At 60.8% G+C, this 17,652-nt stretch overlaps 1 protein-coding gene across 13 annotated transcripts in view; it reads right to left on the reverse strand.

The window, feature by feature from the left end:
* Nucleotides 1-17,652, reverse strand: part of RBFOX3 (RNA binding fox-1 homolog 3) — a 521,374-nt gene that overhangs the window by 12,908 nt on the left and 490,814 nt on the right. For 11 of the 13 annotated variants that reach the window (XM_033182482.1, XM_033182481.1, XM_033182479.1 and 8 more), the window contains 4 exons: nt 13,038-13,292; nt 4,208-4,345; nt 1,587-1,640; nt 695-787 (listed from right to left, as the gene is read on the reverse strand). In XM_033182482.1, coding sequence (XP_033038373.1) covers nt 695-787; nt 1,587-1,640; nt 4,208-4,345; nt 13,038-13,259 — 507 coding nt within the window. In that variant the 5' untranslated portion in view covers nt 13,260-13,292. The remainder of the gene's footprint in view (nt 1-694; nt 788-1,586; nt 1,641-4,207; nt 4,346-13,037; nt 13,293-17,652) is intronic. The other 2 variants (XM_033182470.1, XM_033182477.1) reach the window with 1 other exon arrangement.

A 17,652-nucleotide genomic window follows, 5' to 3' on the forward strand; every position in this document is an offset into this window, starting at 1 on the left:
CCAGCCACCCTTTGGCTGCCCTGCCTGTTGGGGGACCCAGCTCCAGACACCCAGGCCGCAGCAAGGGAACACAGCCCACTGGCACTCTGGGCCTCTGGGGAGCAGGGAAGGAGGGGACAGAGCGGGATGGGTGTCAGGGAGGGCCCAGAGCGCCCTCTCCCTGCTCCTGCTTGGGGCCTGGTCTCTTCCTCTGCCCTGGCCCAATATTGCCACTGCTGACTCTGCTTCTACCCAAACAAGGGGAGGAGTGGGGCCAAGGTGGGGGCAAACTGCAGGGCCCAGACTGGGCCATGTGGGGACAGGCTGGGGAGAGTCGCTGCTCCATGGTGAGCAGGGTCTGGGGATTAATGGCTCCTTGCCCAGGTGTACTGGCCATAGTCCCTGAAGCTGCCCAGCCCCAAATACAGGATTTCTGGGGCTCTTTCACTGTCTGGTTGGGGACAGGGCCTCTCCTAGGAAAAGGAGGGAGAGGCAGGGGAGAGGGGACCTCAGGTGAGCCTGAAGGAGTGACAGGTGACAGGGCTTGGCCTGCAGCCAGTTACTCTGGCCTTAGTGCAACCCTTCCCCCCACCCCAGGGGACCCTGGCCAGGCTCTCTGAAGGGTGCGGCAGTGGCGGGGCTGGTTGGTTGGGTGAACTGGGGGGCAGGTGGGCGACCTCAGGGCATCCCTGCTGCAGCACACTTATCTGAGCACCTCAATTTTCCGTCCCTCTACGATCGTCCCATTCAGCTTCTCCCGGGCTCGGTCAGCATCTGAGCTAGTTTCAAAAGTTACAAACCCAAAACCCTGTGAGCAGAGGAGAGGGAAGGACAGGCACGGAGAGGAGGATACAGGGTGAGGAAGAGGAGGAAGAAGAGGAGTGGGGGGGCGGGGGGGAGAGAGAGAAGGGGTTGAGTCAGGTGAGTTGAGGCAGAGACGCAGGCAGCCCAAAGGTCTGTCCTAGGGCCACCGGCAGGATGCCAGGAGGGGTATGGGCCCCAGGGGGGCAGCTGCTGGCCCAGCCTGAGCCCAGCCTGAGCTGATCACCTGGCATCTCCAAAGGGACAGGCCAAAGCCACATAAGAGACGTCATACCTGACCACAGGCCAGGCCTGCCCCCTGAACCCCACCTTGGGGTGGGGGGCCCAGGCTGGGCTACAGGACCTGCAGGGGCAGCCCCCCCATCTCCACCCTCGGAGCCCCGGGGAGAGGGTCGTGCCTTCCTGGAAGGGGAGCAGGGCTTGTCTCCGCTGGACACCCTCCCCAGCCTGCCCTCTCTGTAGCCCCTCCCTCAAGCCTCAAGGCCAGTGGTCCCCTGGGGTGAGCGTTCAGTGGGGTGGGGCCCGGGCCCAGAGGCCCAGGGCCCTGGGGTGCAGGCAAGAGGTCCTGGTGGCTCAGAAAGAAAAAGCGGCAGCGGCAGCAACAGCACAGACAGCTGGGGTGGGGGCGGGGCGGGTGGGGGTGGAAGAGCGGGGAATACAAGCACCCGTGTCGCTCAGGGGTCCTCGGGCGCGAAGCTCTCCAGGAAGGAAACGCACATTTCACACGTTAGCCTGGCGGGACCTACAGCCGGCGCTGTAAGGCGGCAGCTCCGTGCGGCACCCACCTTGGAGCCCCGCTCGTTAAAAATGATCTCCACGTCTAAAATTTTTCCGAATTGCTGCAGAGACAGAGACAAAGAGGGAGTGGGGCAGACAGGAAAGTGCGGGTTAAGAACGCTGGCCCGGCTGCCCGCTCCACTCCTGAGACGCTCATCCCTGTGCTCTGCCCTGGGCTCCCAGACTGGGAAAGGAGCCCTGGGACCCCCTCCCGCCTCCGGCCATGGAGCGGCTGGGACTTGGCCACTTGGAAAGGGCGATGGTGGGGATAGGGTGCCCAAGGCACCACCAAGAGGGTCCTTGGTGTGGTGTGGGGGTAGGGACAGCTCTCCCAGCCTCTCCTGGAGGCCCGTGTCTCCCTTCTGCCTTGGGGAGCTTTTCCTGCCAGGACACTAACTCCAGCTGCCAGCTGGGGATGGGGATGGGCACATCACCAGTGTCCCCTCCTCACCCTGCTAGGACTTGGCCACTTGGAAAGGGTTACATTGGGGACAGGGTACCCAAGGCATGACCACCACCCCTAATTCACACTAAAGGGTAAAGGTCTACTCTGAGACCCTTCTCCAAAGCATGGGGGAGGGGGAGACAGAGGGGCATGAGTGCCCATTAGGGACAAAGTGCCACAGAGAAGAGAAAGTGCTGGGGTCAGGAAATGGAGATTGAGGCCACTGGAGATCAGGACCCCTGGCTGGGAAATGGGACCCTCAGGCCTCCCTGAGATGTGGAGAAGGTTGGGCAGGGGGAAAATGGTGTGGAGGGTGTGAGGGAAAGAGAGAAGCGGAGGGAGGGTCTTCTGCCCAGGCCCCCGGGACCCTGCACAGCCTGTCATGGGGCTGTGCTGGAGTGGGGTGCTGAGCAACGGTGACCTGAACCCAGGCCCAGCCTGTGCAGGACACTCAGGCCAGCTGGGCCATGACGCTCTTCCCCCATGCCTTCTTCCCCCCCATTGTTGGCCACAGTCCCCATGGGGCAGCCCGGTCTCTCACTGGTACTGTGAACGGCCCCAAACAACAGTTCTGAGGTCCCTAGGGCCTGTCTTGAAGCCTGCAGTGCAGGCAACTGATGGGGGTTTCCCAGTCACCTCCACACAGTCCTGGAGGCAGGGGGTACAGCAAGCCCCAGTGGAGCCAGACAGCCATGAAATCCCAACTCTGCCAGGTGCTGAAAAGAGGGGGACAGTACCCCCCGTTCTGCAGAGACCCAGGAAGCTGATGGGGGACAGTGTCCCCATCCTGCAGGGACCTAGGGAGTCGATGGCAGATGGTGCCCCTGTCCTGTAGGGACCCAAGGAGCTGATGGGATGGTGCCCCCGTCCTGCAGGGACTGAGTGTATGTAAACAGGTCCCCTGCAGGGGGCATCCAGCCAGAGCTCCAAAATGCCATCCTTTGAGGGCAGCCAGCCAGAGCTCCAACATGTCAGCTGCTATTAAGGGGCAGTCCCAGGCCCTGAGAACACTGGCCGCTTGCTCAGAACCCAGGGCCAAGAAGGGACAGAGTCCTTGCCATCTGATGATTCTAAGTCATACCAGCCCCCCGATGAGTCTAAACTCCAAATCCAACCAGGCTGGGATCCTGAGACAGGAAGTGGACTTCTGGGGGTCACCTCAGGGGGAAGGTGGAGGGGAACCTCTCCACCCTGGGGCTGCCACAGGTGCCTCCAGTCTGCATGGGAAATCCCAGCTGGGTCAGGGTGGCATGAGGAGAGAGGCTGGAATTCAGGAGCCAGAGGCTGTCTACCTGCGCAGCAGAGGTGGGGTGGGCACTGCGGCAGGCAGGGGGAAGAGGAGTTTGGAGGGAGGGAAGAAACATGGCTGGGCCGCATGGTCCTCTGTGGCCAGGGCAGGCCTGGGAGCCCGGCTGAGCTGCCCAGCTGCTGCCCACCCACCACTCAGCAGCCCCAGCCCCCCGCAGGCATCAACACCTGCTAGGCACATTCAAGTCCAATAACAACAAAGTGACCAGGACCCAGGGGCAGCCCTGCACGTTCTCAGTGACCCCACCACTGGGGCTGAAGCCCACAGTGCAAAACCCGGAACAGGCCCACGGAGTCCAAGACAGGCTTTAATTCCCATTGACTGTGCATCCGGTTCCAAGTTCCCCACCCGGGGGCCGGGGGACACAGGCCCAGAGAGGTTGACTGCCCGGCCCCAAGGCACACAGGAGAGGCCAGGCCTGGGGCTGCTGCTCTGTGAGAGGCCGAGCTGCCCCTCCAGGTACCCTCTTGTGAGGAAACAGGAGCCAGAATGTGGGAATAGGGTGGTCATAACCAAACTGGCTGCGAGGCCCCAAGGCACCCTAGGAAACCCCTGAGATCAGGTGGTCTAGAAAATCACCATGGGTGAATTTCTAGCTGGGAGCAGGAGGAGTGGGGTTTGAGGGGCAGCCACAACAGATCCCCCTACTCCTCAGCTCGAGGCCTTTCTCTTCCCCGACACCCTCCCAGCAGGTTCAGGTCAGGGCGGGCCTGGGCCCAGGAGGGAAGGAATCCTGGGACCCTGGAGGCTCCCGGTGCAGTGGGAGGCAGGGAACCCGGAGAAGCAGGTGTGGGCAGGAAGGCAGGGCCTGTGGGTGCCACCTGGGAGCTGGGGCAGGTGTGGAGGGCAGGATGGGCGGGGCCGTGCACACTCACCCCGAACATTTGCCGCAAGTCGGGGTCCCTGAACCGGAAGGGGATGTTGGAGACGTGTAGCCGCTTGGGCTGCTGCTTCTCTGTAGGGTCGGAGGGGTGGAGCGGCTGGCTGTCCGTCTGTGCCGCCTCGTCTGTCTGCTGCAGGGAGAGGACTGGGCTGTGGAGGCTGCCTCTGTGTGCGGGATTGCCCGGGTCCCCTCTGCTGAAGGGAGGGCAGGGTCTAAAGGCCAGATTCTCCCCCACCCTTCTGGGCCTCTCCCATCCCTGGGCTGGGATCCTTGGCAGAATCTGGGCAGATGGTTTCCATGAGATACAGCACAGGGGCACCTCACACAGAGAGGCCCCACCTCTAGGCCTTTGCCCAAACTGCAGGTGAGGCCGCCTCCCTCCTGCCATCCCAGGGCAAGGCCTCCTGGCCTGCTCTGTTCCCCGCTCCCAGAGCCCAGCTCTGTCCACAGAGGCTGAACCTCCACAGTGTCTTAGCCCCACTGACATCTCAAGGCAGTTCTGGGAGCCCGAGGACCCCACTGGCTTTCAAGTCCTGATGATGAAGTGGTGAGCTGCAGACAGATGTCAGCCCGGCCCGAGGGTCCGCCTGTCCGAAGGTGCTGCCTCTTCGTGCCCCCCATCCCCACCATGCTCCTGCTTATTCCAGCCTGCTGCCGCCACTCAGAACCTTTGGGGTTCACCTCCAGAAGCCTCTCCCAAGGCAAGGGGTGGCTGAGTCCAGTCCTTTATAGTTAGTCCCCATTTGGACCCAAACACTGGGGGGCAGATGGGCTCCCAAAGACTTGGGTCTCAGGAAACAAAAGCCACACAGCCCCCAGCTCCCTGTGAGAAGGCAGGGGTGCCGCCCGAGGCAGCGCAGTGTGGCCTGTGTGAGGCTTTTCCTGCGTGGTCTTCTCCAGTGGACTGGCCACGAGCTCACAGCAAGCCTGCCCTTCAGTCTGGCTGGGTCTCGGCTGTATCCACAGAGCAGGAACTCCGGACATGCGGCGGGTGCTTCATCAGCATCGGCCGGCTGGATGCACGGGTGACTCTCTGAGGTGGCCATTAGCTCATCACAACCTGGGCCCAGGCCCCAGGGGCTCTACAGGCCAGTTCCGTGGATGCAGCCAAGCCGCAGGTGCCAGCCTCACAGACTGTTTCCCCGCTCAGCCTACTGGCAAGGCGGGTGGGTGGCACAGGAGCACCAGGGTGCAGGAGAGGCCCTCGGTGGCGACAGGCACAGGTGGTGGGTGCACACCCCAGCTCCCACGGGGTGCCTTGGAGGGGCTCTCACTCTCCACACTTCCTCCAGCAATTTGAGCTCGGCTGCCCATGGCAACAGCAGGCTGACAGTGTACCTTTTATTGGCGTCCTTTGCCTTCCCGCCTCAATTCCACGCTGCCTCTTACGGGTTTTGTGAGATCATCTCCCAAATACACCCTTTGCATTTGAATCTTTGGCTCTGGGCCTCCTGATACTCCCGGTGGACAGCTAAAGGCCACACACAGAGAACCCCTCCTTAGAGGCCAACTGGCTTCTGGGACAGGACGCCAGCCGAAGGTAGGAGGGTCTTGGCTCCAGCCATCTGGATCCTTTCTGGAGTGGCAGTAGAGGAGACTGGGGTCCCTGAGAGGCCTACACTGCAGTCGGTACAAATGGAAGGCTGGTGGCATGGTCTCCCATGTAGCCTGCGGAGCAGAGGCAGCCAGTCTGGGAGCAAGAGAAAAGCCAAGACGAGAGGCCCCAGAGAGCCATTCCCACGCATCTCCAGCCAGGCGAAGCACCTGGCTACTGAAGCCACTTTCCGGAGGGCATCTGTCGCGGGCAACCAGAGTGCTGAGTCAGGACGGTGAGTGCGGAGCCTGAGGTCACAGTGCCAGAGGCCTCGGCCCATGGCAGAGGAAATGGAGCCAGAGGCAGAGCCGTGCCAAGGTCACACTACAGCTAAGTGGCCAGAGCTTGGTCCCTCGACTCCTGTCTGAGTGGCTGTCCGGCTGTCGCCGTCCCCTGCGTGGCCGCCCTGGTTGTCCTTTCTGGAAGGACAGGCTGCTCCCCTGCATTTCTGCATGTGGTCAGGAAGGCTGTGACCAGGCTCCAGGGCAGCAGGTGCCCCTAGGTGCCAAGAGAGGAAGTCACCACTTCCTGGGCTGCGCTGGAAGGTGGAGGACACAGCCTCTGCTGTACCGCAGCTTCTTCCCTGGCAACAGCCCCTAGCGTGGGTGGTGGAGCAGGCTGGGAGTGGGGTCTCGAGGACGGGAGCATGTGTCCATGTCCCTGATGCACCTCTGTCCCCTGCGTTGAGAAGTGAAGATGCAGCGCACACCCCACAGCGTGGGACGGTGACAACGTGGGAACTGCCGTCTTGGCGCTCACCTGGACGTGCGCTGCAGGACCTGTCTCAGCAGACGCGCCATGTGGTGTGCTGACCCAATTCCGACGGGCATGTGTCCTGAGCTCTACGTGTTCCCAAGGCGTGAGGCTTTGGGTGGATCCCGCATCTCCCTCAGGACCCCAAGAGGTGGAGAGTGGCCACGGCTCTCGGAGGGCATGAGCCCCCAGGCTTGGGCAAGTTGCGCGGCTGCTTCTTGGGGTTCCCTGACATGTGCCACCCCCATCAACGGGGGGCTGGGCGTTGGCATGGAGGCATCCGTGGTGGGCATAGTTGGCAGGGCCAGAAGGGTGGACGACAGGCCTCCAGAGACTCCTGGTCTGGTTGGTATCAGGTCTATCAGGTCCCCAGCAACACAGGGCAGCTGACTCTGGCTCCAAGGGGGTAGGCAGGGGGGTCCTCCATCCAAGCCTAGGGAACTGGAGATGCCCCGCAGCCCAGTTTCCCAGTTCTGCTGCCATCCTCCTTGGTCCCAAGTTTTCTTGCAGAAAGCAAGCCTGTGCTAGACCTCCGGAGGGGACGACCTTACCCCTGAACCAAGGCGAGACCGTCCCAACATCCGCCGATCTTTACGGAGGTCTGAACCCCACCCTCCCGCCGGACAGGCGTGGGTCTTTCCTCCTCAGTGGACAGGGATGCGCCTGTGCCCTCTGCTGCTCTTGGGTACAGGTGACTGAGTCATCCCAGATTCAGGAATCCAGCCTGGATAGGGGCACGCAGCTCTGGCCTCCGAGCAGCAGAAGGCGGTGGTCAGCACGCCAGGGCGGCCACGATGGCGGGAACCGGCCCCGCGCCCACCCAGGGGAGCTGGGGCATCCACCCCGAAGTCCTAAAGGGAAGCAGCTGAGGATGAGGCAGGAGGAATGGGGTGATGGGGTGTGAGTGGCAGGAGCCATGAGTGGGGCCAGGACACAGGTGAGGAAGAAGCTGTTCTATCCCTGCTCAGCCCTGGGCAGAGGCTAAGTGGGTTCCATGGCTGTGGAACTGTCGCGTGTGCAGGTAAGCCCTACACGTGACTGCACATGGGCTGCCCTGGGCCGGGGGATGGGGGCCCTCCAACCGCTGATTGTAGCGGTCCAGCAGCCTCCACTGCCTTTCCAACTTTTTCAGGGGCTTTCTTTACCCCACTTAAAAAGAAAAAGAGAAAAAAAAATCTTTGTTTCTCATTCTCAAATGCAGGGAAAGAGGGAAGAACAGGACCGCCCTTCCCTCCTGATTGAGCTGGGGGCCCTGCTTCTGCATCTTTCCCCAGCTCTGTCTTGGCCTGGCCATTATGGACACCCCCCCAGCCCATTCAAGTTCAGGGTGGGGGGTCTAGATGCCACACAGCATCTCCCACTCTCCACATCCTCTGAGGAGCCTGCACCCACTTTCGCCTGGGCCCCCCAAGCTTGGCCCAGAGACAGGCAAAGGGAATGAGCCCTGGGCAGGGTCTGGTGGACCTAGGCAGACCCTGGACAGCAGGTGGGACCCGACGGCTGTTGTGGCACAGAACCAAGCTGTGCTGCTGCGACACAAGATGAACCAGTTTTTGAAAATCCCTTCCACGACAGCACCATCTCTCCTCGTTCCTCCAAAGACCTCCTGGGCGCTCAGGCAGGGACCCGCCTTGGTGGGCCCCCAGTGGGCGGCCAGTCAGCCTTGGAGGACAGGTTCTCTGTGTGGTCTCAACCTATCCACTGGAAGTGTCTGCCTCAGAGCCTGGCGGCCCTGATTGTGGGCTCCCACGTGGCATTTGAAGAACACAGGATTCCAAGCCCCTCTGCTGGCCTCTGCACTGTGGCACGGGCAGCCGACCGATGCTTCTTCCACTCCCACCTCCCAGCCTGGGTAGGGGCATCTCAGCTGAGCCTCACTGTGGTGTTGCTTTGGGGACCATCGCCTCCTCTCTTCTGCCTTTCTCAGGCCAGTGGCCAGCCATGGCTACCCTTCACCCTTTCCATAAACCGTGAGAGCCAAGAACACAGTGACCGAGGGCTGCAGCTCCTGGCGGAGGAGACAAGAGCCTCGGCCAGACTATGAGGCCTGTAGTTATAGACGAGGTGGCCCAAATGGAAGATCAGGGCAAGTGCAGGAGTTTCTGAGAGGAGGCTCAGGTCCGATGGATGGCAGAGAGGACAGAGGTTCATCCTGGGGTCACCCGGCAGAGAGGCCTCCAGGGACCTGGCCGTAGGCGTCTATGCCTGCAGTGAAGCCAGGGGTGCAGAGCCCAGATCCCCAGTGGGCAGTGGGGCAGGTGCTGTCCTCTCAGGCATCAGGCCCTTGCCACCCACGTGGGGTCCCTTCTGGCAGGTGGAGGAGCCCATGTGGGTTCTGGAAAACACCAGTCTCATCCTGTCTCCCTCTCCCTGGCTGGCCCTCCACAGTGACCGTCAGTGCTTTGGCATTTTCTATCTGCGTGCTAATCTCTCTCTCTCTTTTTTTCTCAGAGTCTTGCTCTGTCGCCCAGGCTGGAGTGCAGCGGCGTGATCTCGGCTCACTGCAACATCCACCTCCTGGGTTCAAGTGATTCTCCTGCCTCAGCCTCCCAAGTAGCTGGGATTACAGGCGCCCACGACCATGTCTGACTAATTTTTGTATTTTTGTAGATACAGGGTGTCCACCATTTCGGCCAGTCTGGTCTGGAACTCCTGACCTCGTGATCCACCTGTCTCTGTCTCCCAAAGTGCTAGGGTGACAGGCGTGAGCCAATGCACCTGGCCTGTTAGCAAGCTGAGGGTCCCTTGAGCATAAGGACAGTGTGTGACCCCCAAGAGCCCACAGTGCTGGCACCTGCCTGATCCTGAGTGAATAAATAAATGCTCCAGACGGTGACCCCCGCTGGGGAACACAGACCTTGGCGGTGGCTCAAGGTAGTGAGATGGGGTCCCCCGGTCCTTCCGCAGCCCCTCATCGCACTCTGTACTCTGTGCTGCATTTATCCAGAGAAGGCAGGTGACGTCGTGGTGAGAGGTGAGAGAAACGGAGCCTGTGTGCAGGTGTGCGTGCCCCTCGTGGGTTCTTGTCACATGTCTCTTCCCATCACGGATGAGCAGAGACGCCCCTGCCCTACCAGGAAGCAGCTTCCATATCTCTGGACGGTGAAAAGAGGTGTTCTGCTCAGAGGGGACGAGCCTTCCTGGGGAATGATGTAGCCGGAAAGTCACCGGAGGTGCTTGGGACCCACCCGAGGGCATCAAGACCACACAAATCAGCGCACGCTCTGCCTTCTGCGGGACGTCTCAGTGGCGGCAAGGGACCGGTGGCCCCCAGGAGCCCCATGTTTCTCGCTGCAGGGTCCGCTGTGCTTCTGTGACTAGGAGTTGAGGGTGCATCCCACCTGGGTGGTGGCAGTGCTGGGAAAAGCCCTGAGTTGGCTGAACACAGATTTCCCACGAATTCCCGGCTGGAAACCCTCCTGAGGGGAGGAGGAGCAGGAGGAGGCCTCGTGGTTCCAGAAATTCCAGGAAAGTCTTTCCGGGGCTGGGGCCCAGCCTGTCTTTGAGGGTCCTGGGGTGGAGGAGACGGGGAGGTAAAGGCATGGGGATGGGCTGCAGGGGCCACTTTTCTCTCCCATTGACGCCATCAGCCCCAGGTCCTAGAACGGAACAGGCCGCCTGTGTGGGCCCCTGGGCCTGGACAGCACCCTGCTGTCTAGGGGCCGGCTCTACCACAGCTACCAGTGGGGCGGGTGATATGGGGGCTGGACAGGTGCTCCGAGCTCCCCTTTTCCACTGGCCCTGGCCATGCCACCTGGCAGGGCAGCCCATGCTCACCAGCAGAAGGAAGTCCCCTTGGGGGAGGGGGTGGGGAGCCCTGGTGGCCTCTGGGCAGCATCTGGGTCCAGGAAGCGTCCGGGGGATGCAAGCCCTGACCTGGTGCCAACCTGGGCAGCAGGCTCTCGGCGGGGTTCCCTGGGTGGTACTTCAGGAATGGTGGGGAAGGAAGAGACCAGGGTACTTGGTGGCTGCACATGGGCCCTCGAGTGCTCCAGGAGCTCAAGGAGACACTCTGACCTAGGCAGGTCTGGACCAAAGCTCTGAACTCACCCCACTTCCTATCCCGAAGATCTAGACCCCAATACTAGGCTGCTTGGGGCAGGGCCAAGGGGAGGCTCGAGGGAGCTGAAAGGGCCCTGCTGATGACCCAGGGACAGGGTCCGGGGACACCTGAGTCAGCAGGGAGTGTTCGGCCTTCAGCTGTGAGTGCTGGGCAGCCTCTGGGAGGAAGGAGCTCCTGGAATCTGGAACACCGTCTCCAGCTGCCTTCCAAGGTGGGAAGGTTCCGTGTGAACAAACACTCCAAGGCTGGGGGCGCGCGGCCTCCGGGGCGGCTCAGGTCTTTGTTCTTCCTGGGGCACCACGCCGAGGCCGTGACTTCTGCCGGCAGCCCCGCCCTGGGTGCAGGTCATGGAGAATGACTCGCTCCTCTGGGGCCTCGGATGAAAGATCTGCAGACCACGACCGCGGACCCTTCGCCAGGCCTGAGAGACCCCAGCCTGAAGAAAGGAAGGTCAAGGCCGTCTGCCATCCCCTGGGCTCTGGGTGCTTCCTGCCTGGACACGCTTCCGGGGAGGCTCTGGAGGCTGGTGACTGCAGGGAGAGACTCCCATCCTCCTAGTCGGAGAGTTCTTCATCAGATGCAGCGTCCGCCTTTTCAGCAGCTGCTGCTTACTCGGGCTTCTCTCCATGGTCCTGGCTGGCAAGCCAGGCCCAAGCCAGCCTCTGTTTCCGACTTTCCTGTCCTTGCGTGGCAAGAACCAGGGGACAGGGCTGGGTCATTTCTTCTTTGTAGCCTCAGTGCCAGTTCAGTGCCTGGCACACGGCAGGTACCCAGCAAATGTCTGCCAAGTGAAGGAAGACTTTCTGTGTGTCCTGGGTAGGCTGTGTTTGGTGGCTCCAGGTGTCCAGGAGGCGTCTGGCCTTGGTTCTGTTGTTCAGTTAGAGTGCCAGGTCTGTCCCCACTCTGTGTTATCTGTGCATCTGACCCTCTTGCTTCTGGTTTTCTTCTGGACGAACCCCTGAGGCTCACCATGAGAGACTCCCTCATTTGTCTATAAGGTGGTCAGAGGTTTGAGCAGATGAGCTGTGTCTGCTGGAGTCAGTCAGAAAGAGACCCAGCCTGCTCTAGTGTGACTTGTTTACAGTGAACCCGGCTTGGCTCCCGGGATCATCTCTTTCTTTTCTAAGCACACACAAGGCGTGGGTTTGATGAATCAGAACCAGAGCAGCTGGGGAAGCATGACTTGGCCCCCACCTCTACCACCCCAGGGCCTGGCCTTTTCCATGTGTGTCCTGTGGCTGTAGGAACCCTGGGTATCAGGATGCTGGGGGGCGCTGGAAAGGCTGATGGCCTCGGGGCAGATTCCAGCTGGCCGGGGCTCCAAGCAGGGAGGAAGGGCACCACCTGGGTGCCAGATGAGGGTCATGTCCAGCCCAGGAGGCGGCTGGGTGGGCTCTCTCTACAGAGGGCCTGGGTGACGCTGGAAGAAGTCCCTGCCCAGGCATGCACCACGGGAAGGCTCCCATCTGCATCCACACAGCACGCTGGGAGCCAGGCTGGACTGCAGGAGGGCTGAGGCAGTTGGGAAGGGACCCCCATTGGGAGCCGCCAGGGCGGTGCCACTCCCGGGCAGTGCAGAGAGCTCTGGCCTCCTGCCCAGCCCTGCCAGCGAGCACATCCAGTGCTGGGACAGGGCCAGCGGGGACAGTTGGATGAACCTGGAGCCCCAGAGCAGGGGCAGGGGAGGCACACGGAGATCTCAGTGGAGGGGACCAGAGAAAAGGAATAGACTGGCTGGGGCTCTGCAGCGTGGGTAGTCAGGGCCTGGTCTTTGTACCCACAGCCCACCCCAGGCCGGCGGCTTGGCCACTCCCTGCCGGCTCTCTTTGCTCTCAGGAAATCTGAGAAGTGAGGGCTCAGCACTTTTGCCTGGGAGCTGCATTACAACCACATAATTGAAGCTATCTGATTGGAGGCCAGCCAAGCAGGTAGATTACAAGTGATTAGAAATGATAGGAAGGCCTGCAACCCAAGACAGCTCAGAGGGCCCTGGGCCGCCTTCGCGGCTCTGCCTCTGCCCTCCGCCATCTCCTTCACTTTCTACTAACAGGTCTCTGGCAGCGAGGACACCTCCCAGCTAGGTGAGTGTCTGCTCGAAGCAAGGAAGTCAGGCCCAGGCGGCTGGAGGAGGGTGGCTGCCACCTACCCCTCAGTGCCTGGCCGTCCCTCCAAATGCCTGCTCATCACAAAGCTCCTTGGTGCTGGGGTTGAGCAGGGGCTGGAAGTGCCTTTGCTGGGGGTAACTTCTGGCCCAGGAGCCCCGTAAAAGGCTCACCCTCCACACACAGAGGCCCTCTGCCCAGGTCCCCCGCCCATCTGGTATACCTCATGCCCTCCTGGGCCACCCTTCTTCTGGGTGGGCGCTCCTCCCTGAAGCTCCAGGGCTGGGCCTGGGGTCGTGGGGGCCCTTACCGGCACTGTCTGGGTCCCGGCGATGGGCTGTGTGCTGGTCTCGGAGCCTGGCTGCTCGGGGTGGGTCTGTGCTGGTGTGTACAGGGTCATGCCATGCTCTGGGGGGACCGGGGTCTGGCCGGAGTAGTCCTGCGTGGGGTGCGGTGGGGGCGGGGCATACTCGGCAGGGATGCCGTTCTGTGGCGGAGGGGGGTACTGGGCAGGGGGGTAGGGCTGGGCCATTGCTTCAGGCGGAGCCGTGGCGTCCTGATCGCTCTGTGGAAGGAGAGAGAGCAAGGCCTGGTTAGAATCTTGTCCCCTTCCCGGAGCCCCTGAGGATGGGGCCTTGTGGCTGAGCAGAGCTTCTCCAGCAGTATTTTCAGCAGGCTTTCCCCAGCCCCTCCATGGGGGGCTTCCCGGCGTGGGCACCAGCTCAGAGCAGGAGGGGGTGCCGTGCTGGGAATGCGGGGGAATCGGCTCTGGAGTCAGATGGCGCTGGGTTTCAGCTCATTGCCTCACACTTGTCAGACCTGGGTACAAGAACAACTGAAGGGTTTTTTTAAACTACCTGATTTTTAAAAAGTTAACCATTTTAAGATAACTGTAGGCTCATGCAGTTGTAAGAAATAACAGAGTGATCTGTACAGCTTGTGCCCAGGGTCCTCACGGTAACATCCACAAAACCACCACCAGCAGGATACTGACATGGATTCACACGACACACAGAATGTTCCACCAGCGCGAGGACTACTGCTCTTCCCCTCTCAGCACCAACCTACCTGCTTCCCACCTCCTTAAGAATTGTAAGCCTTGGCAGGTGGATCACCTGAGGTCAGGAGTTCAACACCAGCCTGGTCAACATAGTGAAACCCCGTCTCTACTAAAAATACAAAAAGTAGCTGAATGTGGTGGTGGGTACCTGTAATCCCAGCTACTCAGGAGGCGGAGGCAGGAGAACCACTTGAACCTGGGAGGCAGGGGTTGCAGTGAGCCAAAATCGCGCTACCGCACTCCAGCCTGGGCAACGAGGGTGAAACTTCGTCTTCAAATGATTTGAAGCCTCGGTTTTGTCACTGGAAAGCAGGAGTGAGAGGGCACTGCCCAGCCCGCACCTGGATCCCTGGAAGTGACTGTGCAGAAGCTGAACTCAGGGCCTCCTGCTTCCCCTGCCAGTGATGTCCATGACAGTGAGGTGTGTTGGGGGGGGGGGCAAGAAGGGTTTCAGTCTCTGTCTCAAGGATCTCTGAGGAGCTCTGGAAGATCTGTCTGTGCCCCCTCAAAGGCCTGCTGTCCCAAGGGGGAAAACTGCTCCCGCAGCCACTCTCAGAGGCTCTTAGAAGCCCAGGCCCTTGGGCAGGACCCCAGAAGCAACATAGGGCAGTGGCTGTCAAAGTGGAGGGCCTGGGCCCACAGCAGCAGCACCTGGGAGCTTTCTGGTGGGCAATGCAGATTCCAGGGCGCACCCCAGGCCTCCTCCAGCAATCTGCGTGCACTGAAAACCACTGACTTAGGGCCTGAGAAGCAGCCCTGGTGGGAAGACCTTATGACCCCAAGAGGAGGGCTGGGGTCTTTCACAGTGCCACAGAGCAAGATGCAGGTGGAGGCGGCAGAGGGAAAGGGGCTCCAGCCTCCTCCACTCGCTGTCCTCCACTGCAGACACAGCCTGGGGCCCAGGATCTCCTGAGCAGGCGAGGCACTCGCCCCCCAGGAGTCTGCGGTGAGGAGGCCTCACTGCCTGGAAGGACAGATGCCGTCTCTGCCTGGAGCAGCCCACCCGTGTGTTAGGACCCCTGCTCAGACGTGGACGGGTCTGACACTCACAGCCACCCCGGAGGGATAGCCAGGAGTCTGCGTCCTTGCTGAAGGTGGGGTTTGCTGTGGGGAGGAGGAGTGCCCAGCAGGGAAGTGGCTGCTCACCTCCTTCACCTGTGCCTCCACCCCATGCTCCCATCGCCCAGGGCCACGCACACTTTGTTCGCACCACACACTTTAGTGAGCACCTACTAGGTGCAGGCAGAGGCTGGGGGCTGCCCTCACAGGGCGGTCTTTCTCCCGCTTCCCTCCACACCCACACATCCCCCTCTGCCTGGCTCCTGTGTTCTCGGCCTCCGGGCAGTGCCTCCCCCGGCTAAAGAGGGGCCAGCCCCTCATGTGCCCATGCTCCCCGCACGGGTGGACCTCATGTGGCCATGCTCCCCGCACGGGGGGACCTCATGTGCCCATGCTCCCCGCACGGGGGGACCTCATGTGCCCATGCTCCCTGCACGGGTGGACCTCATGTGCCCATGCTCCCTGCACGGGTGGACCTCATGTGCCCATGCTCCCTGCACAGGTGGACCTGGCCTGTCCACCTCTGTCCTGCCTCCCCCACTCCTGGCCTGTCCTCTGCATCCTTCATTCAGTTCCTACAAATCCACCCAACAACTGTTGACTGGGTATCTGGGGTATGCCAGGCCCATGCCAAGGAAGGGGCTGTGCTGGCAGCAACCCGACAGCCCCTGCTCCCTGCTGATGGGGCTTGCAGTCCAGCGGGAACAGAAGGCTTCAGGAGACAATGGCTCAGAGGCCAAACCACTGTTACAGCAGTGGGGGCTGTAAGGGGCCTGGCTGCACCAGGGAGCTGGCCCCAAGGGATGGTCCCAGACTGGCTGTTCTGCTTCAGACCCGGCCACCCTCCTTCTATTTAGAGGCCCCAAACCCTCTGCCCAGGGGCCGAGCAACCTAGGGTGGGTGTAACCAGCTGGAAGGGTGAAGCCTGGGCAACCCAGCTGTGCCCTGCTCCCTAAAGCCTCCAGTGCCAGCCGTCCCTGGGCTCTGCAGCGGGGGCCGTCTCGGTGCTCGTCACCCTGCGACAGACTCGCTGAGTGGGAACCTAAGGAGCAGAAATGCTGTCCTCCTCTCATCCCCACCCCTCCGCAAAGCCAGCTGGTTCCTTCCCTCTCTCTGCTGACTCTGAAACTGGGGCGACATTCAAGCTCCTGAGCCATGGGAGGGAAGCACATACGTGTGCACACATACACACTCACGGGAGGTTCCCGGCTCATTGCTCCAAAATAGCTGGCGAGGCCCCATCGTCCATTGTTAGCAAACGTGTTGGTGATGAGTCCAGTAGGAAGGGGTGGATCCATGAGAGAGGAGGAGAGGGAAGGGGAGTCGGGCCACCCAGGAGGGGTGGAGAATATCTAGCACCCAGGATGGCCAGAGGCAAAATCAGGAAATCAGGAAAACAAGAGCAAGAGAGTGAAGAGAAAGTGGAAGGCGCAGCGTGAGGGCCCTGCAGACACGGGGGAGATGAATTTGCTGATAAATATTTGATTAGAGCCTTCACCAACTTGCACCATCTTCCCAGCGTCCCCCCGCTCCTCCACCTCCTCTAAGACCTGAGAAAGAGTGGGCTCCTGGTCAGGTGCAGTGGCTCATGCCTGTAATCCCAGAACTTTGGGAGGCTGAGGTGGGAGGACTGCTTGAGCCCAGGAGTTTGAGACCACCCTGGGCAACACAGTGAAACCCTCTCCACAAAAAATTAAAAAAAAATTAGCCAGGCATGGTGGTACATGCCTGTAGTCCCAGTTATGTGGGAGGCTGAGGCAGGAGAATTCCTTGAACCTGGAGGTTGAGGCTGCAGTGAACCAAGATCACACCACTGTGGTCCAGCCAGGGTGACAGAGCAAGACCCTGTCTCAAAAAAAGGAAAAAAAAAAGGGGGGAGGCAGCTCCTGTCCTGTCCTGTCTGCTTCCTTCTCACCCCACCTCTAACCCTCTGCAGGGCTCTCATCCCTGTCATTCAACTTGGGGCTGAATGACAGCTGCCAATCACTCTCACTTCAGGTTCTGCAGGGCTAGAGCCTAGAGCCCTAACAAGTGACAGGGGAACCTGCCAACATAAAGGTGGGGGCTCTGGCAGTAGGTGCCAGATCTGAGGGCGTCTGTGGTGGGCAAGAGGTCCCTAGGAGATGGGGACATTTTAGGGACATTTGTGACACTAGAATAAAAACAGCATATTTGAGCCCACAGTGCTCCCTCCTTTTATAGACGCTCACTCATTGAGTAGACACTTCCCCCTTTCCCAGCTAATAAAACCGAGGTGCAGAGACAAAGTGAATTGCCAGGCTAGTACGGGAGGACCCCAGAGAGCAGCACCGGCAACCGGGATCCCAAACCCACCGTCTGCAGCTCCACATGGAATTGTAGCCCTGCCCAGGGGGGTTTGCAAGGGAGATGAGGTTTCACAGCCAAGCATCGGGGTCTAGACCCTGCAATGCATGGGGATGGGCTCCAATGTCCCCTCTTAGCCACCAGGTGGTCCTGGTGACTGTCTGTCTTCTCTGCACAGGTTTCTCCAACTGCAAATGGTCACCATGGAGCCTGGGCAGAGGAAATGCAGAATGAAAGCCTAAGACCCCTCAGGGTTCTAGGGTGACCAGCAATATCCCTGCCCTGCGTGTCCTCCACACCTGTGCTGGAGTGGCTGTGGTCCTGCAAGTGGCTCTCAGAACTGGCTACACATCCCAGTCACCTAGAGAAGTGTCCACACCTGGACCACACTCCTGAACAACAGAGGCCACTTATAACCAATGTTTCCCAGGAGATTCTGACATGTAGCCCTGGTGGAGAGCCCCAGACCAGAAAAGCAAAG

The sequence above is a fragment of the Trachypithecus francoisi genome, unplaced genomic scaffold (genome assembly GCF_009764315.1).
Source record: "Trachypithecus francoisi isolate TF-2019V2 unplaced genomic scaffold, Tfra_2.0 Lachesis_group20, whole genome shotgun sequence".
Lineage (NCBI taxonomy): Eukaryota > Metazoa > Chordata > Mammalia > Primates > Cercopithecidae > Trachypithecus > Trachypithecus francoisi.